The 24977-nt window shown below is 33.1% G+C and overlaps 2 protein-coding genes across 4 annotated transcripts in view; both read right to left on the reverse strand.

Annotated features, from left to right (window-relative positions):
- Positions 1 to 88: 88 nt before the first annotated feature.
- Positions 89 to 8369, reverse strand: LOC125077429 (neither inactivation nor afterpotential protein C). 3 transcript variants are annotated; one of them, XM_047689388.1, is made up of 18 exons: positions 8263 to 8369; positions 7535 to 7854; positions 7324 to 7428; positions 5709 to 6088; positions 5534 to 5624; positions 5180 to 5461; positions 4709 to 5097; positions 4027 to 4575; positions 3649 to 3941; positions 3255 to 3559; positions 2713 to 3002; positions 2480 to 2629; positions 2298 to 2401; positions 2159 to 2227; positions 1891 to 2075; positions 1476 to 1675; positions 879 to 1267; positions 633 to 801 (listed from the first exon to the last, which is right to left on the reverse strand). In XM_047689388.1, exons 2-18 carry the CDS (start codon positions 7823 to 7825, stop codon positions 773 to 775), a joined length of 4101 nt encoding a protein of 1366 aa, XP_047545344.1. In that variant the 5' UTR covers positions 7826 to 7854; positions 8263 to 8369; the 3' UTR covers positions 633 to 772. The 3 variants fall into 3 exon arrangements, with proteins under 3 accessions (XP_047545343.1, XP_047545341.1, XP_047545344.1); XM_047689387.1 differs by having other exon boundaries at positions 89 to 1198; XM_047689385.1 differs by having other exon boundaries at positions 89 to 1267.
- Positions 8370 to 11414: 3045 nt separating this feature from the next.
- LOC125077099 (protein Wnt-10a) overlaps positions 11415 to 24977 on the reverse strand; it is a 42187-nt gene continuing 28624 nt past the window's right edge. The window contains exons 4-6 of the mRNA XM_047688899.1: positions 12912 to 13043; positions 12239 to 12360; positions 11415 to 11674 (exon numbers count right to left, since the gene is read on the reverse strand). Coding sequence (XP_047544855.1) covers positions 11440 to 11674; positions 12239 to 12360; positions 12912 to 13043 — 489 coding nt within the window. The 3' untranslated portion in view covers positions 11415 to 11439. The remainder of the gene's footprint in view (positions 11675 to 12238; positions 12361 to 12911; positions 13044 to 24977) is intronic.

Raw genomic sequence — 24977 nt, forward strand, 5'->3', positions numbered from 1 at the left:
GACCACACGCTTTAGTTTACTAATTGAATAATATTATTGATATTATTTTGTTTAGATGTTTAAGTAAATAATAAGTTACCAAAGCAATTTCGATTAAGCTATATTATTATATGTAAGGAAATTAAAAATGACATATTTTTCTATGATGTGTATGAGAATATATGTTGACAAAATTATGATACCATAATGACTCGCTTTAAGTTTTGAAAATTCGTATTTAATATACTTAACTCTATTGAGAAAAATATATTTTACTTAAGCATAACGATAAGCTTTATGTACTAAACAACAAGTAATACATGGCTTTAATATCAAATTCAAAAATATTAATAGAGTAACGCCATAATATAAGAGTAATGTATGCTTCGATGGTAAATGAGAATAAATATATTTTTTACAAAACATATTTTGGTTTTGCATTTACAAATCTGCCACGGAACCCTCAACGGTTATTCCCGGTGCTATTTCAATCGTTTCGGTGTCGTCTTTGTTGTCTCCGTAACCACGATTTTGTTGAGAAGACCTCTTTTCAAATCCGGAGTCGTTAAAATCATGGGAAACTCTATCAAAGTCATGCTTCGGTGGCAGTTTATTAGAAGCGATTGAATGGGTAGGTGATAGAGCGACAGATGATGCCTCATTAGGTGAAATAATATGCTTTCTAGAAACCGGTGCCCCATAAGAAGTGTTCACATAACGTGAGTTGGCCGAAAATCTAGTTGAGTGATCTTGCGGATTATCATACGTTTCACCCTGTCTCTTCATGGATGCTCTATTCTTCGGAGTTTTTTTCAGCATAGCCTGAAAATTAAACGGGGGCTCATCATCATCTTCGTCTCTCGAGTGCCTTGAAGATTTAGCCAAGGCCTGTAACTCACTGATTGGGTCTGGCAGATCGCTCTTGTCAACAGTAAAGCTGCCACGTGCATTGCTCGATCTTCGACCGGCGCTGTTTTCTAAAATATCCGTATCGTCGCCGCCGCTGGACCAAGGAGCGGGTGGGTGGTAAAAGCTTTGGGGGGAAAGGTTTGGTGGCTTCTTATAGATGACGGGTTTGCTAAAACTTTCTCTTCTCGAATATATGTCTGGTTCGTCTGGAGGTAAAGTTGGCACAGGTTTGGATGGGTCTCTGCAGAACGGCACGGTTATAAGCGTTTGCGTGCTCGTTGAAGCTTTGAAAGGGTCCGTTTGAACTGCACTGCAACGACGTTTCAAAGGTTCATCCCATTGTTCGCTGTCAGAATCATATGGACTTGCAAATGTGTCTCTACAATGGAAAATGGAAAACCAATTATAATTTTAGAACTTTTTGAAAATTTTCCAAATACATATTTCCATATACAACTAAAATGTCTGCATTTAGTTAATCATTTCATTAATAATCGATGCAGGTCACACATGATTATTACAATTTATACAACTTTATAAAAACCAAGCGTTTCAAATGCCAAAACTGGCGTTGGTTAAATACTTACGTGCTCTTCATAGAAGGATCGCACATATGCGAAGTATCGAAGAATTGGATCTCATCCATTCGGAAGGGAAGTTTCCAGACAGTTGGTGGTCCAGAACCAAGGAAACTTTTTTGTTTAGCATGAGGGTCAACGCGGTCAAGACTTACTGGTGAATTAGTATTATTAAGTCCTTCAACTACAGCTTGGTTATATATATGTACCTAAAATATAAATTGGTTGTATACTTAACCCTAAATACCCTGAGGTAAATTATTATAGTGTATTAGTGTATTATATTTACATACATTGTTGAAACTATAAGCTCTAAAATGTGTAAATTAGTTGCGAAAGAAATCAGGCGTAGCAAATTTATAACGAAATCTACTTTTGAGAAATATTGGTTTGCTTTGATTTGATGTTTTGATATTTTTTATACCTGCTGTGAATAGTGAACCAAATCCTGATAGCGAAGCGCTCGGTATTGCAGGAGTACTTGGAAAATCGATCGGCTCTTCCATTTCATAGCAAACCGTTTTAGGAACGCAGATGTCTCTTCATCTATTTGATCAGTAGATTTGTTGACGAGAGGATATGCTTTGCGAACTATGTATCCTCTATAAGCTGTTTAAAATTTAGACAAATAAGTACTATAATTGATTGAAAAAAAAAGGTTTATCTGATTTTTGGCATTTATTTTAACTAACCTTTTTGAATAAGTAAAGCTGCGTCTTCTTCAGAAACATTTAGGGATTTTTGTTTCTTCAATTCCTGGACTGAGAACAAAGCAAGGTATTAGAAAAAAGTTTATATATATATTCTATATTCGATGATTTCATTACTTACTGTGCAAATTCTTTGATTTATTTTTTACGGCATTTCTTTTTGCTAAAAACGTTCGCATCATACTTTGCACTTTAACAATTTTCTTAACTTGGATCTCATACAACCTGTAGAAATATATATATAAAAAAACAAATAACTATTATAAAACCACAAATAATAAATCTAATTGCTATTTTATTTACCTAGATAGAAATTCCTCGTTATAATATTTCAAAAATACTTTGGATTTACCAAGCTCCCATCCTTCCATTTTCAAACGTATCAATAGCAGTCTACAATTATCAGCTGTTTCGTCGACAGTTTCGTCAAAATCAAATGCTAGGAAGCGATATCTGCGAAAATGTATATTTGTTATTTTTAAATAAATAATAACAAAAAAGTCTTATATTTAAATTTAAAGCTGTGTCATACATACCTTCGAATAAATTCAGCAAATGGTACTCTGCAAGGAAATCCATTTTGACGAGCTTTAGCTGTATCTAAAACAGCTAAGGCTCTTAATTGTTGTCGTATAAGCTCAGTCTGAAAACCACGAGGGTTATCATTTAGGTCTGTCCTTACACATCTCACGTAATGTGTACCACCGCTGCCAGGGCCTGAAGACAGTTGCTTCAGTAGTTCTAAGCTAGTGGCTCGATATGTAGTAGCCGCAGTTCTCATTCTTCGTATTTGTGAATACTGGCCTTTAGAAACCGTGTTAAACTTCTGTAAATAAATATTTAGATTATGCTGTTTGTGTGTGCAAATATTTTTTTTTATAAAAAGTAAAAGTAAACAATTAGTGGTTGATAAAAAATTGGTGTGGATTTGCTGATTGCATCAGCCTACAATGATGGTTTAGCATACATCTGATATTACTAACGGTTTTGCTAGTTTTCTATATTCCCTTTATTCGGTGTATTTACAGTTTAAATGTTAAATTGTGTACCTTTTTAATGTTGATATTAGTTAACTTACTCTAGCTTTCAGGTTTTCCATTTCCTTTTCAGACTTTGACCGCCCTGCTGGTGCTGCGGCTGGGCTTTGATTGGATGCTGCTGTTAGATTTCCAGATTTAGTTAACTTATTCTTGAACAGCTGTTGAAGGTTAAGATTTGTCGAAGCTCTCATAGTTTCAATCATTTCAGGAGGGAGAAAATCTCTATTTTTATCGGCCATTTCCCTTGCATCGTAATTCACTTTGCCAGTGTAATGTGCTACACTAAACTCATGATTTCCTGAGATCTTGACATAAGGTCCCTTACATTTTGTTTTAATTGTACCTGATACAAAATTAAAGCAGTAAATTAAATTAAACGGGTCATATACCGATGATTATTGACATATATAGCTTTAATGAAGTTGTCCTTACTCATTATAAGTTCATGGCCGGTACTAGCGCGACTTGCTTCATCTAATATATGAAAAATACCAAGTGGTTTTCCCATCAATTGATCGACAGAATTTTTATTGTCGTAAAATCTTAAAGTTGTAGTTTGTATTTCTTCTTCTGCCGCCTCTTGCATTTCCCAAACAAACATTCTTTGATTGTACAAAAATTGGATTTGCTCGTTTGTTGTGTTAACAATTAACTGTTCCAATCGATTTCGATGATAACACTCGAAACCAAACATATCTATTAGGCTTACTGAGAATTTATCACCACTGGAAAATAATTAGTAATAAGTAATGCGACAATGTTTATAATTATATCTGAAACAATCACAAATATCCGTCTATATATACTTACAATACAGATCTCATAAATGATAGTTTTGCGTTGATTACGTTGATTAACCAATCCACGAGCCTCTTATAAAGTGCACTTGCAAGAGTGTCTCGAGCATCTCTAGCTTCATTTGTTGCATGTTTTCTTTTAACAGCAGTTCCATTTTCAATGAGGCAATAATTAAGAAGCGCCCAAAGAAACTTAACTTCTTCGAGAGATAATAATTTTGCGACTTTTTTGGCTTCATCCAGATTCTCTATCTCAGCTGATCCATTTCTTCCATCCCTGAATCTCACATTTCCTAAAACAAGTATAGCAGCTAAAACCGTTTCCAGGAACTTTATATCCTCTTCTTCCCAGTCTAGTATTTTTAAATTTTCAACAAACTCATTGTAGCACTTAACATTTTCTCGGGGTGACTCTCGTGCGCTTCTCGCGCCTCTTGAGGACTCGTCTAGAACTCGTAGATACCGGTGATTTCTATTTCTTTCTAAATAAAATTCATCTAACCTGTTGTTTGCTTCAAGAGCGTCATAAAAATAATAAAGAAGATCAAAGTTTGCGTGATTCCTGAAAAAAAAAGCTTAAGATTAGCTTTACTTATTTGTACCAGCTACATTTAGAGTGTGTATTCCAAACTGAAAGATTTAATGTGTAAATCAAAGTGAATATAATTTAATATCAATCAATGCATATATATTACATGTCTGTAGACGACACACGCCACTTTTCAAGCTGGTATAGCCAAAAAATCGCTCCACTTAATTTCCCTGAAGTGCCATAAGTCACTTGTACTTGTAATATTCCACGTGTGGAGTTTGAATTAATAGGCGTTGCTGAACTTATGCACGCTTGAATAACTTTCGTAGCTTTTTGTATTCTTTCTCCGGTATTATTCTTCATAGCACCCAAATATGTAAGGTGAGAGAGTGCATGCATCATATAAGTTGATTTGCCTGATTTACTTTCGCCAGAAAATATTATGTACTGAGGTTCGTTATGGTGAGTCGCATCTTGATGTGCACTATCGGCTACAGCAAAAATGTGAGGTTCATTATCAGACCGCGATTTGCATTCGTATTTCTTGTGATGCTAAAAAATAATACTTAAATTATAAATCAATCTCGAATAGTGCTATATAATAATTATATAATGTTATGAAAAGAGTGATTGCCTCTTCAGTGTAAATGTCTTCATGTGTATTTGGATTAAGTATTAATAATACATCGCCGATAAATGACATAAACGACCCTTTTTGATATTTTATTTGAAGTTCGCAAATAATGTTATCCTCTGTTAAATGTTCTAGAGCAGCAAGATCTTCGACTTGCATAGTTTCGGGGTCTTTTTTGCCTTCGGTAGTGAGAAGACCATTTTTAATAATTCTGTCAGTTGGTTTATAAGGAGCTTCTTTTTCCACTAAATCAGCTGCAAGCATTTTTAGCTCAGTAGATAGCTGTAAAAAAATATTTGTTTATTCAATAACAATAAAAAATGCAGAATTAGCTAATTAAATTAATTGCCTTACATGAAAATCATTTTCTGGGACAGTTTGAATGAATGGATGTTCTTCCAATTCGATCATAAAAGGTCGATGCTCGGGATTTTTTTCCAGGCATCTGGAATTATTTAAGTACAAGAATTTAATTTCCAATTTTTTACCTTTATAAATATACGTATAAAAACGACTAAATATAACCTACTCTGTTATAAAATCGTTAATGTCATTCGATGACATCGATGGCTTTGCTACGGATGGTGGAGGATTCCTCACTATTTGAAACAAAGCTCTCGTAGGATGCATATTCTCAAAGGGAGCTTTGCCATCAACCATTTCTATGGTGCTGATTCCTAAAGCCCACACGTCAGCTCTATTGTCGTATCCTTCGTCACCTCCTGTAACCACTTCTGGCGCTATCCAACTCGGCGACCCGATGCTTGTTCTGGTTTTATCGTGAGTTCCATTTAATTTGCACGATAAACCAAAGTCTGTGAGTTTTATTTCACCATCCTTGTTAATTAAGATATTACTACATCGTATATTTCTGTGTATTATTTTATTGTCGTGTAAATAAACGATTGCCTGTAAAAATAAATATTTTGTATCGAACGCAATAAATACTGAAATCGCATGCATGTATAATATTAGATAACATTTAAAACGAAACAAGTGAGAACTGAGTATCGATTGGACCAATCAGGATACTCAACACTTAAAATTGACAATAAATGATAGAACGACCGCCCTTACGAAAGGTTTCTCTGAGATGAACCGACGATTCTGATGTCAGCGTCAATCAAGTGGTCCACGCCCCTGAGATTCATTGGGAGCTATTTGCATACGTATCGGGACCCAGACCTGTCGCGACTTGTCTGCGCTCTACTGCCTGATATATCATTTGGTTAATGCGTTCGTTACAATCGAGTTCGTTATAGGGTTGCAAATTTTAAAAGGTTTCGTTACTGATTTAGGTTTTTAAAAGATAGTAATATTTACATAATGATAGTCCGTTATAATTAAGAACTATCAAAATGATTAGTACTATATTTGGTTTTGTTCCTAAATATATCATTAAGAAAACTTTAATTCATACATCTGTTTGAGATAGAAGATATGTACATTTATAGTAAAATAACATCTTATTTTTTTTTTGTCTTAAGAGATTCAACATTAACCGCAACCGTACCTAACAAGAGATACCTTATCGGTAGATTTGCATGGAAAATGTATCCAACAGAAAGGACGCACTGGTATTGTGAACCAAGTGGATAATATGCATTTAACGGGTTCTAATTTCTTTTGAGCTTAACATATCAATTTGTGTTCTGAACTTAAGGCTTTAAAGTGTAGGGTGTAAGGAATATTCTTTATCGATGGAAACGAGAGCAAAGGATCATTGACTACCGCGATTGAGGTCCGTATATCTTGTGTGTGCGAGCATTATTTACGATAATTGAGCGATGCGCCGCGATGGGGGGCCATCATGGTGTTGTCGGACGCGCACCGACATTCACATCGACAAGTTCGACTGTTCCGTCGCGAATCACATCAAATAAAGCGGCATGCATTTTAAGTAATGGCCCTAGATAGTATTTCAACGTACGTGGACATTCGCCCGGCAATATTTTATTCGACGTCACGCCACAAGGAGGAATCGCCCGGACACAGATCGGAGAACAATTGAGTTTGCATTCAAAGTACCTACCAATTGATTCAGCCGTTGAAAGTTGGACTGGCAGGCCCTTTGTTTTATAAACAGCCATCTTGACTCGAATGTGACGAACGACATGTTTATAGTCAGTCGAATATGGACTTACCTTGATCGTATATTTGAGGATGTAAGCGATGTGTTCTTCGGACATTTTTTTGTCCGCTGCCTTAAGTTTTCTGACAATATCAATAACAGATCCATATTCGCATAACTGGAAAATAGACAATCAGTTGAATGATTTTTTTACTAACATCAGTTATAAGGAATGAAAACGAATTTAAACTATTATACACTTTCATGTTCCGTTGCGTATTTACCTCAATGACAAACCATATCCTTGTAGTATATTCGGACTTATCACAGAAAACGCCGTAGAAATCTATGAGATTGGGATGTTTGGTGAAATCTCGTAAGATTTTGTATTCATCTTGAATGTGTGGTTCATTCTCTTCGCTATTTATTTGTATTTTAACAGCTACAGCTTTGCCAGCAGCTTGATTATCTTTAGCTCGATGGACTTCGCCGAAGACACCAGAACCGATTTTTTTCTCAAGAGTATACCGGTCTTGGGGACTTGGAAGAGACGGTATATTAAGACCGTCCTTCATTTTGTTTAGTTGGTCATGTGTTACTGAAACTGTATGAGGAACAAGTAAGATCAATTAATTATAAAATTTGAGTTATATTGAGAAACTGTAGGCTTGGTATTCTTCGCAGTGTTTAAAAAAAATGAATATCAATTTGAGATTGCAATAAGTATCTTCAATTCACATAAAATATTTAACTATACATAACTATAACAGTTCAGAAGATTAAAAAAAAATAAGTTTACTATTTACCAATATTTAAAGGAGTAATTTTAGCTGCAATGGAATTTACTTGTCTTACATTCAATGAAGAAATACGACGTAAAATCAATTGAAAATACTAAATTTGCTTGAAGGGTCCTTTTTGTTTAAATTTTTTCGAATTTACAATTAGAAAAATAAAAAGAATTTATTTAAAAAAATGTATTGAATAAAAAGATACTCTAACAAGTGCTTACCGTGTGTTCTGCAACAAGACACAAGCTGAACTAAATTCTAGGAACGTGAGCTCTAACAAGTGCTGGGGCTTCAGGTATTAAATCCTCACTAATCCGCTATAACAGTCTTAGACTGCGACTACTTTTCATCGCGACTTTGTATGTCGAACTAAAAAAATAATAACATTATACGAGTACTTATATTATAACTATATCTGTTTATCAAGAAACGAGACCTTTATTGCATGTATCAGAAAATATGCGTACATTAAACGATAATTTATGAAAGTAATATTAATACATTTTTTATTTATATGGAATAATTAACTTTACTTTGTGCTAAAGAATTTACTGTTATACCTACGTTTATGCGTGGTGGTATAAGCTCCAAGCCTGGTAGACTAACATTAAACTTACACCGATATTTTGATTTCAAACAATTCTCGACATTTTGTTTTATAGTTTTCTGATTTATTATATACATAATCTAATTGAGAGTTTCATCAGGTTTTCTATATTATAAAAACGATTTATTTTTTGGATCTAGTACTAACATTTAATCGTAGTTTACATTTATATCTCAAAAATGTTGAGAGAAATGATCACAATAAATAATGTGTGTTACTGTGTACGTGAATAGGCTTAAATTCTATCAAATCGGATTATCTTTAATCAATAAATTATATCCAATAATTAAAGACTCAATCGCATTCTACGTATATAGAAATTAGAGATCTTTAAATACATTTTTATGTAATAAATATACACATAATTAAATGTAATAGTTCTAATCTAAGTTTACACTAATATAAACAAAACAGTGTAAATGTCCTACTGTCGGTCTAAGGCGTCTTCCGCCACGCTGTCCCAACGTGGGTTAGAACTGTCACAGTCAGGTTTGCTCATATCGCCATCACCATCGAGCACGAGATGAATAACACTAGGGTAAGAGTCACGTGCATATAAATAAAATTACATTGTGTAAATAAATGTAACAATTATATATATTTTTTTTTTTACGTATGAAGTTACCATTTTGTTTTTATAACAATCTTGTTTCCTGCATCTCAAAAGTTTCAGTCACGCCATTATGTTAGTGATACTCAATGTTATTGACAGCCGATCTTTATTAATCTCAAAAGCGATCCGTCATACGAAAGTATTCCATGAAGCGTATGCAACATTGAGAGGCGGAACAAAACGTTGCAGAATACAAAGCAAACAGTTACCTTAATACTTGAGATGTCTTGTGTACCGTAAACCTGTCAATAAGGCTATATCAGAGCGACTTCTCCACTGGCATTGTGTTAAGTCTTGGATTTTTGAGAAACATGGTTAATAAGAGACAAAACTATTATTGATTACTGTACACGTGAACCATAAGTTTAAGCCATTTAAAGGAAGGAAGCTGGCAGACAATACGTTGTAGTGTTCAGTTAAGTAAAAATATAAAAATCATGCAGACATTAAAGTAATGTAAACGAATTATTCAAAGTAAATACCTATACCATTGTAATACTTACAATCTTTTGCTTTCTAAGAGTGTTCTATAAGACTTCAAACAAAAACAACTACAAAAAATCTATCTGATACATTTTACCAAGTATTTGTAATTGAGCTTCAGATTTTCGAGTTTTTGTTGAATATGTCAGACCTGAAAGTGTCGGAGCAGCACAAAAGCGGCTCTTGATGTTAAAGGGCCAAATTAAACGAAAATAACAGTATAATTGCACCCGCGCCATTGAGACGTCGTTCTGACAAAATACTATCGGTCCAAAATGGATAAAATTCTAAGGGATTTTGACAGCATTCTCTTTGTTAATTGCCTTCAATGTTTAGGACTGTTTTGAGATTTTGAAGGGCTTATTTATAGATTGTGTTTCGCTTTTAATTGTTTCTGAGAAAGGCTTCATGGTACTGTCATCGCGGTAGGTAATATTAATTTCCTGAAATTAATTGGCATTGCTGGATTAAATAAGCAAATCCGGTGCAAGCAACAGTCTGGTACATTTATTTACTGACAACGATAAAATTTTAATAAATAAAGACATGATTAATTCAATGATTTTTATTCAAAGTCAATAAAATGTTACAATATTGAATTAAATAAAAATAAATATTAAAAATAAAAATAAATATCACTATATCGGAAATGTTGGCAACTGAATAACATGAATTACATTATTTACAACTTACGGAATGTATATTGGTATAATTATCATATATCTGCGTAATAAGTTATGCGTATCGAAAGGTAAAACAAATGATAAAAAATATTACGCATTTAATTTAACTAATATTTACAAAACATTGAATTACAATATATGATTATTTAAGAATTTAATTAATTACAAATTATTATTAATTAAGTCTAAGATTCGTCTAATACTGATATTTTAACAAATATAACCTGTATTTTTATCTATTACAACCATTTCATTATCTTATGCTAAAAATAATTTATTATTAGTCGAATAATAAAAATAAAGTACAAAAAAATATATCTAAGGATAGGTACAGATAAAATAATACGTTTATTTTTTTTAATACTCGATATTATTGAAACATTCGAATAGTTACATCGATCAATGCATCACTCGTGTATGTAGTGCGGTTGTCAATCCTTCCGTCACATACTGGACAACAATACAACAATGACAATCAATTATTTAAAGCTAGTAAAGTAATATAAAAAAATATTACAACATAATTTTTCAAATGAACTCTCCATTTAAAATAATAATATTTTATCAAGTTACATATATTTTGTTATGTCTTGTTTAGTTTTTTTTTTTTAATTTTGACGTTTGCCATATCCATTGCTATATGGCCTCTATCCCACTGAATATATTGTATTGTCAGTGATGTGCGTGTTTATAATTAGATTATGTAATGCCACACAGGATAATACATTCTAATACGCCATCTCATGTCGCATTCAATACGTAACATGCATGATTGAGTAACAAATCAAGTGACTTGCTAACACAACCAGCTGAAGATAATTATGGATTATGAAAAGAGTTGGTTTCTAAATTCAAATATAATAATCCAACTTCGTAAGTCATTAATAATAGATTATTACCGAATCGTGAAGGATTATACTATATTTCATTATTTTTTTACGATCGTTACTCATTACTATTGATTTTTAATTAAAAGATCATGATTATTTTATTTTATTAAATTATAGGTTATTTATTTGCATATGGCAACCCATTTATCGTCCTGGCATTTCTGACAATCGACTCTGCAGCACCAGTGGAAGGTGCAGTTGCATGGTTTGATGCTGGACTTTCTGATGAGTGCGTGTCCTCTCCCGCAGCAGAGTAAGTCACAGGAACCAGTCCGGGACGTTCTGCCAATACGACATACGCGTCCTGATGTTCCAGCGGAGTCCATTTTAGGGTCAACTTCGCAAAAACTAGGAGATCTATAGACACAGACACGTTATATGATTAAATCTGCTTCTTTTCATTGAAAATACTGCTTTTTTTTATTCTAAATATACTAATCCTGAACCATTCCTTTTTTGTTGTAATTTTGGGTATTTGTTATCATGGTAACTACTATTTTTATTATGTCGCAATATCTTATAATTGTTTTGTTCATTTGATTTTATATTAGGTACTATTGTTTCGCTGTTCATATTGTCTGTTAGATGATCTAAATAAATCAATAAATGGAAACAATATCATTATTTTTTTATTATGGCATTGGTTGGCGGACGAGCATATGGGCCACAAAAGCGCTGTAAGAAATATTAACAATTCCTTACATCATCTATGCGCCACCAACCTTGGGAACTAAGATGTTATATCCCTTGTGCTTGTGATTACACTGGCTCACTCACCCTTCTAACTGTTGTACTGTTATTTGGTGGTAGAATATCTGATGAGGGGGTGGTACCTACCCAGACGGGTTTGCACAAAGCCCTACCAGATGTTGTTGTAAATAATTAAATAAATCATTAGAATCATAATTGCGTAATACTTACTTTTCTAAGAACAACAAACTTGTCTTCGGAGCTGGTCTTGCTCGGCTACGCCTTCTACCTCGTGGTCGACCTCGAAGTATTGAAGGATCGTTGTTCAATTCTTCTTGGGCCACGATAAGCGCCTATCATATGAAAAATAATATTTTGAAGTTAAACATTCCTAAACTTTTTTTATTTAGATTTAAACTCGTGGTCAGCGACGAAGGAAAACATCAACCCGCATTGGAGCATCGTTTAGTTGCGTGATGCATTTAATTTTATAATTACATATATCGACTATTAAAAGGTCAAACTTTTACTGGTCATATGGGCTTTAGAAAGTTCAACTGGTTTAGGTATGTTTCGAAGGGTAAGTGAGTTAATATAAATATTAGCACAAGGAATGTAACTCAAACTCAAATTCCTTTATTCAATATAAAAGCATTACACTTACTTATTGATAGTCAAATTAAATACTACCACCGGTTCGGAAAAGGAAACACCCTGACCTGAGAAGAACCGGCTAAAGAAACTAAGCGGGTCAAACTTCTCACATTGAGAAATTGTGTTTTGACAGTGTTAGCAATGGTTAATATATCATACAGAGTCAGTGTATATGGGAAGTGATGAACATTGACCACTGGTTGGCCCATTTAATAGTCAGCCTTCATTTTCTAAAAAAATAATATAATACCTTTCGGTACTGTCGTTTGATACTCGAAGCCACAACCCTGAAATCTGGTGCGGCCCGCCAGCACGTTCGCAATTGACAGCTCCCGGATAGACCGTGACATTTACAGCGTACCTCCATATGCGACGCTAATATCTAAAAAGAATATTTGTGATAAAATTAATAGATATGAAATATTATACTTATTCCTAAAAGCAATAAAATTAATAGATATGAAATATTATACTTATTCCTTAATAGCAAGTGAGCAAGCGGTGCTTCGCTGTAAGCTCCCAGAAATAATTCCTAAATATGTATTAAAAGTGAAATTAGTGGTTTTAATTATAGAGAATAAAAACTATAAAATACGTTCAGTTCTAGTTTTTAATTTTAACAGTGTTATAAAGTGTAATTATCATTGAAATTAGAAAAAAGCAAACAATTGAAACAAAAAACGGTTACTAATTTTGTGCATTTTTAGTGTTTTTGCTATTAACGCGTAAGCGACGCATTTTGCATGGCGTTTACGTCCTTTCTTTCGCAGTGATAGCGACAAGAAGCAATTCTCAGTATTTTTTTGACCCGCGCTGCGTATTCGCCGCATTTTTATTTCGGAACATTTTAACACGTTATGCTTATTGCGTGCTGTAAGCGCTTAAAGTACTTCAACTGATATTCAAATAATAGCGTCTATTTTTTATTCTAACGTTTTTAAACGAACACAATGTCAACAAAAAATTGCAAAAACTGTTTAAATGTTATTAAGGCTAAGGAATACCTAGAATGTTCTAAATGCCACCAGTCCTACGATTATTTATGTGCAAACGTAACTGATAAGCGAATAAAATCCATGAATTCAACGCAAAAGATGAATTGGAAATGTTCCGATTGTATGAATAAACATCCCAAAGGCAATGCACCCGTAACCCCACTCTCATATAATGTTTCTAAAAAAGACAACGATGATACGAAAGACCCAATCTCGTTGAACGATTCTAATGTTACATTGCGAAATAAAATGTCCGTAAGCCAAAGTCCAGCATTAATTAATAATGCTAACAACGATACGCAAATTTCAATTAACACCGTGAGAGATATAATTAAACAAGAAATTAAAAATGCCCTTAAAGAAGTAGTTACGGAACAGTTTGCTAAGATGAACGATGTTTTGTCAAGCTTTCAACAATCCCTTAACTTCTTTAATGATCAGTACGAGTTAATGAAGGTATCTCTAGAGGAAAAATCTTCAAAAATCGAAAAACTTGAAAAAAATAATAACATTCTGCAAACCTCTCTCACAGACTTAACAATACGTATGAATCTCCTAGTACAACATTCAAGGTCTTGTAATATTGAACTACAAAATGTTCCCGAAAGTAAATCGGAAAACCTAATAAGCACAGTATTGCAACTAAGTAAAATAGTAAACTATGACGTAAAAGATGCTGACATTATTCATTGCACCAGAATTGCTAAAAAAGATACTGAGAGCAATCGACCGCGGTCGATTGTTGTAAAATTTTCTAGTTCTCGTCTTCGTGATGGATACCTTGCAGCGGCTATAAAATTCAATAGAGTAAACGCTAAGAATAAACTTAATACCAGTCACATCGGAATGGCAGCAGACAAAAAACAACCTATATATCTAATGGAACACCTTTCTGCTCATAACAAGGCTATACATGCAGCTGCTAGAATCAGGGCTAAAGAAATCGGCTATAGATTTGTTTGGGTACGCAACGGAAGAGTGTTCATGAGAAAAAGCGAAACAACCCGTAGTTTTTTTATCAATAGTAAAGAAATGTTAAATTCTGTTTTCTAATTTAGTATTTAATTTTATATTTTCTAGCATGTTATTATGGTTCATTAGTTTTTAAATTCGATAATCTTGATTTTTATTACCAAAATGTACGCGGACTAAAAACTAAAACTAAGAATTTTTATATAAATCTATCGTCTCATAACTATGATGTAATTGTGCTTACGGAGACTTGGCTTAACAGTAGCGTTTATGATTCGGAACTCTTCGACGATAGATATATAGTGTATAGGAGGGACCGTGAAACCAGTTCCTATAATATTCGCAAAGATGGTGGAGGAGTCCTAATTGCAGTTTCAAAACACCTTAAATCGGTAAGGCGTTTCGAATATGAAAGCACATTTGAGGATCTTTGGGTAAGCATTGAATTTAAAACTTCACGTAAAACAATTGATCATTTAAACATATGCGCTATCTATCTACCCCCACCATTAAAAAATGAAACTCTTATGACTTTTACTATACAGTCTCAAAAGGCAATTGACTTAAATAAACACACAATAATATTAGGAGACTTTAATTTAAGTAATATAAAATGGTCGGAGACAGATGCCAATTCAAATCTCTCCGAAACTTGTGCAACTTTACTTGAATTCACTTCCATTAATGATTTTACACAGTACAATAACATTTTAAACGACAAAGGTAAAGTTCTTGATTTGTTACTCAGCAATACTCATTTTAGTAAAACAATTCGTTGCACCAGACCCTTAATAAACGAAGATCCATTACATCCGGCTTTGGAATTTTGTGTTCCTCTTAATGCAGTTAGTCACTTACAAGTTAAGTCTATTAGTAGACCCAATTTTTTTAAAGCAGATTACGACAGGATATTGGAGCATATTTTCTCAATTGATTGGAAGCATGAACTTCAGAAGTGCTTATCAGTTAATCAAATGTTAGATTACTTTTACAAGACTTTAAAAGAAATAATCAAAAATTGCGTACCTATGAAAAGACCACGTAGCTCAAAATACCCCACGTGGTATTCTCCACATCTGATTCGTCTCTTTAAAGAAAAATATAAACTCCATCGTAAAATCAAAAAATTTAACAATCCTCTTGACTGCTTTTACTTTGACAGACTTCGCGACAAGTGTCATAAATTATCAGTTGAATGTTATAATGAATATATAGCAATGCTTGAAAGATCTATTCATTCTAACCCCAGAGTTTTTTGGTCGTTTATTAAAGCTAAGAGAAAGGGTATTAGTTCTTATCCAGCCAAAATGCAACTCGACAGTAAAGTTGCTTCTGATGGTAAAGAAATATGTAACTTATTTGCTGAAAATTTTGTACAAGTATTTTCAAAGTCCGATAAAAATAATAATAATACATCTAACAGCGGTAATACCTCATCAAATTTCCTTTGTCATCTTTCATTTAGTACACTAGAAGTCTATAAATCACTTAAAACACTCGATGAACGCAAGGGGTCAGGTTGTGATAATCTTCCACCGGTATTTATAAAAAGATGTGCTAAAGCGCTAGCCTTACCTGTTACTTTAATTTTTAATCGTTCATTAAAAGATGGAGTATTTCCAGACCTATGGAAAGTAGCTTTGATACTCCCAATATTTAAATCTGGTGAAAAGCACCTTGTTAGTAATTACAGACCAATCTCGTTACTTTCAACTTTAGGCAAAGTTTTTGAAAAAATGATCACTGAAAAATTGTCATGGTATCTGAAACATCAAATTACCCCCCACCAACACGGTTTTATAAAGTCAAGATCAACCACCACTAACTTATTGTGTTTTACTTCCGCTTTATCCGAGAATGTTGATAACCGAATACCTGTTGATGTAATATACACAGATTTTAGTAAAGCCTTCGATAAAGTTGATCATTTGCTTTTAATACACAAACTTTCACAATTTGGTGTAGGTGGAGCGCTTCTTAATTGGTTTACATCATATTTGCAGAATAGAAGTTTCAAGGTCGTCATCAATGGTCATTGTTCGGATAGCTTTGAAGTGGTATCGGGCGTTCCGCAGGGATCACATCTCGGACCTATTCTTTTTAACGTATTTATTAACGACATCACTACATGTTTTTTCCACACAAGCTACTACCTATTTGCCGACGATTTAAAATTAATGAAGCCAATATTAACAAACGATGATGTAAATAAATTGCAAGAAGATATTAACAGATTGGAGATTTGGTGTAGGGATAACAATATGGTTCTTAATATAAAAAAATGTCACTGTATACAATTTACCCGTAATAAAAAAACTGAGCCGAATAAATATTACATCAACAAACAACAAATCTCACTATCGCATTGTGTACGAGACCTTGGAGTTACTTTAGACTCAAAGTTGAGATACGACACACATATATTTAATATTGTATCTAAGGGATTTAAAATTCTTGGTTTTATACTCCGTAATATGAAGGACTTCAAGAACATTTCTACCAAAATTAAAATATTCATGACCCTAGTTCTTCCCATACTGGAATACAATAGCATTATATGGAATCCTCAATATAATGTCCACATCAATAGATTAGAAAAAGTACAAAAACGCTTTCTTTACCATCTCTCTTTCAACGATTTACAGGCTAAAAACATCACGAGTTACAACGACAGACTTAAATATTATCACATGACCTCCTTTATAACTCGTAGAAATATTATAGATCTTATAGTTCTATACAAAATTATACATGGGGTGATAGATTGTAGTGATCTTCTACATAAGCTTCAAATCAATGTTCCTTCTCGCTTGCCTCGTATAAAAGCATATAACCTTTTATATATTCCGAGATTTCAATCAAACCTAGGACATAACGCTGCTGTTCCAAGGCTCTGTAGACAATATAACGCACTTACTAGATGTAATATCGAACTCGATATTCATCGTTACAGCTTGTCCAAATTCAGAGTGTGTCTCAATAAAGTTTTAACGTAATATTATTAATACAATCTAAAAAAATAATTTTTTTTTAGTTTATAAGCTTTTTCCTAATTTTAAGATTTTAATTTTACTTTTTGTAGTTTTTACTTCTATTTACTACTTTCTCACTTTTAATTTCTTTATGTTTAAAAATATTGTTTTTGTTGTGCATGCTGTGGTCTCCTGTAATTGAAGGAGCACATAAGTTGTGTAACCCTTACACTGTTTTATTTTGAATGTGTAATTAGTGTGTATCCTTTGTCGGGGACTCATAAATAAATAAATAAATAAACGTTAATACAATTATATACTTCGTTGCACATTATATTTTTAAGTAAGTGTTCCTGAACGTAATAAACTCAAGAACTGATTCATTTCGTTTTTAATTCATTAAAGATATATGACAATATTTTTTAAAGATATTAGAAAAACTATGTCAACTGGGAGCTTCAGTGACGTTATATGACTAATAGCTAGCGTAATATAAAAACTCTTATTTTAACCGTTGGACGAGAAGCTAGTATCTTATGTTTATATATTGAATCATTAATTTCTCCAATGACAGCTAACAAAAATGATAAATTAGAGTTATCCCGATACGTGATCGCATCTTTGGCACAATTACGCGATTAAGCCACCCACCTCTAGTTCATAACATTTACATAATTAAACGCCTCACTGCAATCACTCTGACGTCTTAATTTCGCGATTGCCGCCGGCGAACAATTTCCCAAATTGAGTCGGAGCAAAAATTCAAATAAATCGGTGTGCCGGACCGCCTTTCGATCCTGCAGGCCTTAATAACGTGGTATTAAGAGCGCCCGCGATAGAATTCGCCACCCAAGACGTTTGTAATACGTCGTAATGAAGCCGGAATATTAAAAATGGCCCCGAACCGCTTATTATGTTCTCACCTCGGCGGGCGGTTCGTGAAATACGGCGGGCTAATATGGGGCCCGAAGCGGCCGCGGTCGGCCGGGCCGCGCGCCGCCTCAATAGCTTAATAGTGGCGCTATCTACAACACTTTAGGGTCATTTCAAGCGACTATCTAAATTAAATTGAACCTCAAATAAACGGTTGAGAAACCAATACGTTTTTCTTACATAATAAATTGCTTTGTCGACTGTGGGTGGTAAACTTATAAACTTAATCCTGTTTTATGTTTCGGAATTATTTGCCCATTCTGAAGTCGAGTAACTAATTAAATTAAAAGTATATTGTGAGAAAAACTGTACTTTTTTTATAAGTATATAAAGCGTGTTGTTTATGAGGAAGTTTCATCGCTTAAATGCGACTATTAAAAGAGCTAAAGGTAAAATATTTGTTTACATCTCGTTAATGGACGTATTAACGCATTAACTCGTGTTGCTTTAAGGCGGCAGACTAAATATGATGTCATTAAAAACTGGGTGAGCACCTCGGTAGCAAAAACTAGACAAATAATGACAGATTGAGGCTAACGTATCATTACGTACAATAGCCCTAATTAAAATACGTTCTCTAGTATGTAATTTTGTGTTATGTGAGTTTATAAATAACAGAATACCTAGAGGTGACTTTGTCTGGAGGTTAGTATTATCATAAATTTATCATTATTTAAATCTTTAAGCGTCTTATGAGACATGTGTGAGTTGCCATTACTCAGAGTAAGATGGTACTTATATTTTTTATTTTTTATGTTATAGGTAGGCCGAGCAAATGGGTCACTAATGGTAAGTGGTCACCACTGCCCATAGACAATGGTACTGTAAGAAATATTAACCATTCCTTACATCGCCATTGCGCTACCAGCCTTGGGAAGAAAGATTTTAAGTGTACGGATTTATTTGATTGGGAAAGAGAAACTAGTTATTATTTATTTTAATAAAACTCAGAGATTTAATAAAAAGAGATTAGTTCTCAATTAAAAACTGATAGATAAAATGCAACTGGAAGACAAGTATTTGTCGAACGACGGGATTTTTGTGATTTCATATAAACTGATGTCAATATATTAAAACATTCTTGTATAATTTTTTGTCCCGTTTATAAAAAACGGAATTATTGACTACAGTTTTTGATAGGCAAATAGACTTTTTTTAATTTACTTACAGATGAGTAGGTACATTGCGAAATATACATATTATATTAAATTAAAAAAAAAAAAAGTTTTATCAAATAAACATTTATCCGTATTACTTTAGTTTTTCGATCGGTTGCGTGGGTTCTACCAACGAAAACCAATACTTTGTTTTACTGCGTTCCGGTTTGAACTTGAGTGAGCCAGTGTAATTACAATAAGTGATAAAATAATGATGGCGACTCCTGTACTTTAAATCGCATTGACGATGCAAGAACAGGTTTCGATGACAGTGACAGTCTATAAGCGTAAGTGACCACTTACCAACAAAAAGGCCGTTTGCCAAAAAACAAAATCACACTATCAAGTAATTTGAATCGTCAAGTGTTGCCATACAAACTTTCACGCTCGTATATTAACGAATGCAATACATTATAATCGGATTTTTGTTTAAATGATTAATTAATAAAAAAACATTTATATATAAATATGGAATAAAAAAAAATATTATACATTATTTTATATCACAATTAATGAAACCAATATTATAAACAATACAAAAGCATCGTGCATACTTCATGTAGGTCCACGATAAGGTAAGTACTGGCCAGTTTTATCTAAATAAAAAAAATAGAAGCTGAATTAAAACTTGCACTCGCGTTATCGTTTATTTAAGTGAAGTAGTTCGACGTGAATCAGAGGTTAATCTGTGGGACGATTAGTGAGTGACTAACGCTAATCGGTTTAAGATGGCCGTAGCTAATCCGACGAGAGACTTAGCTATTGGTAAAATCGCACACGACGTTCTCGTAACTACGTCGATAAATTTTTGTTCTATATCATTGAGATATTTTATTTAGAATTAGTAGTATAGAGCCGAGATGGCCCAGTGGTTAGAACGCGTGCATCTTAACCGATGATTTCGGGTTCAAACCCAGGCAGGCACCACTGAATTTTCTTGTGCTTAATTTGGGTTAATAATTCATCTCGTGCTCGGCGGTGAAGGAAAAAATTCGTGAGGAAACCTGCATGTGTCTAATTTCAACGAAATTCTGCCACATGTGTATTCCGCCAACCCGCATTGGAGCAGCGGGGTGGAATATGCTCCAAACCTTCTCCTCAAAGGAGAGGAGGCCTTTATCCCAGCAGTGGGACATTTACGGGCTGCTAATGCTAATGCTAGTAGTATAGTAAAAGTTAAGTAAGAACATGTACTTGTCTTATTTTTTGTGGCTTAGAGAGCGGCTCATTTATTGGAAAGTGACAATCAACTCTCATGGACATCTTCAACATTGGAAGGATAGCAGGTGCGTTGCCCGTCTGGGCTATGCTCCATTATTTGGAACATTTCTTACTACAGATTTATCGGTCTTACAAACTTTGATGGAACAAACTATGATTGTCAATTTTCTAAAACAAAAAACATACGTTTATATATTATGAAAATTCGAACATTAACAACAACATGAACATTTTACAAATAGAGTTTCAGTTTGTTTAATACAAAATTTCATTAAATCCAATTCACTGATTTGGTCCTATTTCTAAGGCTAATTCAACTATAATCCTTTATAATCGAACTTGAATGCTTCATTTGAAAGATATTCTAACGCCTTAGCATTGATAAATATATTGAATACTATGTTTTATATTTAATTCGTCATCCTATATTACGTAAAGGTCTGTATCGCCGCGCAAAACCGTAAACATGTAATTGTCACCTATATCGCATTACCGAAGACTTAGAAAAAAATTCCGAGGTCGCGTTTGCGGGCGATGTTTGTATTTTTTAAATAAAGTAAATTCATTCGTTTAGTTTATTAATTTATTTAATACTTCATTGTAAAAGTATATTTAATACTTCATTGTATATGACGGTAGGCTGTCTGCACTCGCTACAATATCCAAATAACGCGCACGAAGTCGCGGGCACAGCTAGTAGTAACTAGATATAAAGCCTGTTATCAGATCGGTTGGAAAAGAAGAAGTTATTGGGTATTTCTGTCCGATAAATTCTTAGTATTCCTTCGGTCATTTCTGATTTGCCGTCCCATCGGGTTATGCGACTGAGAGAATAATGAGTGCACCTGTTTGCTCACATATTTGTGCATATGATATCTCGCCTGTAGTTCGCTGGTCTCTGTTTCGTGATGGTCCCGGATTAGATTAGGACCTAGTAAACGATGGATGGATTGTGTGGAAGGCGATATTGTTAAAAATAATGTTATTTTTGACGTCCGACAGAGAAGTATGGAAGAAGAAGACATGCTGCGCCGACCCCAAGTAAAATTGGGATAAGGGATGATGATGATGATGACGAGTTAGCTGGTCTCTGTCTTGAGAATGGCTGCCGTATTCAAAACCGGTCAGGAGAGAATTATTATTACAATAATTAGTATTTCTTTGTATTGATTTAAGACTAAAGTAGAATGCTTAAAGAAAAAAACTTAAGTAAATACTAAAAACGTACAAAAATTTTCGATTTTCACATATATCTGGATTAGAAACCCTTCAAAGCGTTTCGAACATTCCTAATTAAATAGTATCAGTAAAACTGGAATAGTTGATTATATGAATTAAAATTCTGTTATCTAGTATCAGAGTTACACGTTCTTTTTTATTTTAATAACCTTTTATTTAACTTCGACTGTGCAAGATTTGTTCTTCAAATTTAGGCTTAAATTTTGATGATGTTTTTTTTTTTTCATTAATTTATAAAAGACCTTTTTTGAAACAGAGTTTTATTTCTGAATTAAACTTAATTACCTACTTCTTTGCGTTTCTTAAAATTATTTATACCAACCGTTAAAATGTTTCAGCGATTACAAAATACATTTCAATGAAGAAGTTAATATTAAAAGGAGAAATCAATACGAAGATCTTCGAAAAATGAACAATACAAAGTCGTTGGATCGATTTTTTGTAACATAATTATCACCTCGGCTCTCTAATGTGGTACCTAATTTCTAGTGTGGGTTGATGCGAGATCTTTTATAGGCCCGCTGCAGGGAGACAATGGGATCATATCACACCGTTACCTCATATAAATTATTATTGTTAAATTTATACATCACATTGTGAAGTTTTGATTATTCGTTTTTTCGGTTTTGACGTAAAACCTTCTAATTGGATTGATACGAACTTCTATACTGTTTTAGTTTATAATTGTAGATTCGATATATATACATAAAAGCGAAATACCACACACTGATTAATCACCAAATTTCAGAAACTGTAAAACCCACAAACTTGTAGACATCCTCAGAACGGATTTTACAAAACTTCACCCTCAAGGGGGTAAAGGGGGATGGAAGTTGTGTTTTATAAATTTTGTGCGGGTAAAGGAGGCATGTATCACCGTAAAATTGTAAATACCATTAGATTATAATATATTTCGCGAGATTAAATTTTGATATTTTAACTTTAGGTTGGAGTTTTTATTATGGAACTGAAATTCGTTTCGATAGATTATAATCCGAAAAATAATGCGTTAAATTGTAAGTAGTTATTGTTACGGTTCATAATATTTCGACAGTTTACAATGTCGCGAGATAGGTTTAAGTCTACAAAAAAATCAACAACACTGACTTTTTTGCTTGTTTTTGGACTCGGACACAAGTTTTTATAATTAAGGCAGTTAAATTTGAAGCGTTTTTTATGTAAGTGTGAAATACTTGGATTGAATTTTATTTGAAATTGATTATGTATATCGTTTAATAAATAAAATAAAAAATAAAGTAATAACATTTCTTTGTTTTTTTTTATTGTAGGAAGCCTCATCATTCGAAGGACTGCATGTGAAATAATTATATGTTGACATTTATTTTATATATCGCTTAATTAATAAATATGTAAGTATTTTTAAAGCATTCCTGTAAATTGTTCTGTTAAGTAAATTAATATTTATCAAGTTTTCGTCATAACACAGCGGTGTATATATAATTTTAATAATATTTTAGTGAAGGTAGATTATTATATCGAGGTATTCACTAAGTTGTGTATCTTTATCAGACCCATATTAGAAAACGTAATTAACTATTGAATATTAGGTACCCACAGATTGTACAAAAATATTATCGACTTCATATCACGTCATGTAATAATAAATTTCTTTAATGTTTAATAGATAGTAAACATTACACAAAATGGTTATAACTCTAATTACTGAACATTAAAAACTAATCCTTATTTAAATGTTCCGCCGTGCACAAGATGAGTTTAATGTTACGCAACGGTGTAAACGCGGCCGACTTTATTTTGACATTAATAAAAATATCATCAGGGGTTATTATAACCGAGCGTGTCTAACAGATCTCTGGGATGCTGTTAATTATGTGGCCACAATACGAAATCTAAAATGCCGATGGAACGTTCGAGTGGGGTCGGGGACCACCGGGTAAGTGTATGTTGGACCAGTTCCTCTAGTGCGATAGGTCACGTTTAACTTTATTATTACCAGATTACGATGCAATAAGAGATGGTAAGCCAACAGTTTATATGGAATTTGATTTACAATACGTAAATACAAACTAAATATATATTTATGTTGGCTTGTTATTTACTGAAGTATATAAGTTTGGCCGTACATTTTGATAGTTTAAATGATATCTCTGTTTATTTTTGTTATGCCTACTGATGTTTAAGGTTGATTTGAGTTATAGTATATTGCTTCTAAGATTTAGCGCAGGTTTAAGAATTAAATTTTAATGTATTTAGTATTGCAATTGTTAAATCTTAATATCTTAATTTACGATAAATATTATGAGGATAAAAGCAATCGAAAGCAAATTAATTTTGTATTTGTAACAATTAAGCAATACAACATTCTAATTATAAAACGAGCATTTAAAATATAAATCTTATACAAATATAAAATCCACATATGACCTTTTAAAACGTAACAATATTGTATATGCTTATCTATATTTTAATAACAACAGCGATATATCAATAATATCCCTAGGCAATCGGCAGAACGCATAAAATAGTATAGATCGTTAAATATCGTAGAGGCAACATTGTAGTCCTATCATAAGTTTTGACTTTATTTTATAGCGACCACAGTGGGAGTAATAAAATGTCAAAATAAAATACGTGTTAATAGTAAATTATGAAATAGACTAATGAAACAGTCCAGCGTTGGTCGTTTTCTGATTAAACAAATCCAACTAATTGGTGTATTATGGGACGTTTTTATATATAAATACAATTTTTAGATTATAGTATTTATTTATTAATAATTAGAATCTGCATACGTTCTTTAAATAAAAAAATAAAAATGCCTTTTTATATTCCATGCATAAATCTA

Source organism: Vanessa atalanta, chromosome 3 (assembly GCF_905147765.1).
Source record: "Vanessa atalanta chromosome 3, ilVanAtal1.2, whole genome shotgun sequence".
NCBI lineage: Eukaryota > Metazoa > Arthropoda > Insecta > Lepidoptera > Nymphalidae > Vanessa > Vanessa atalanta.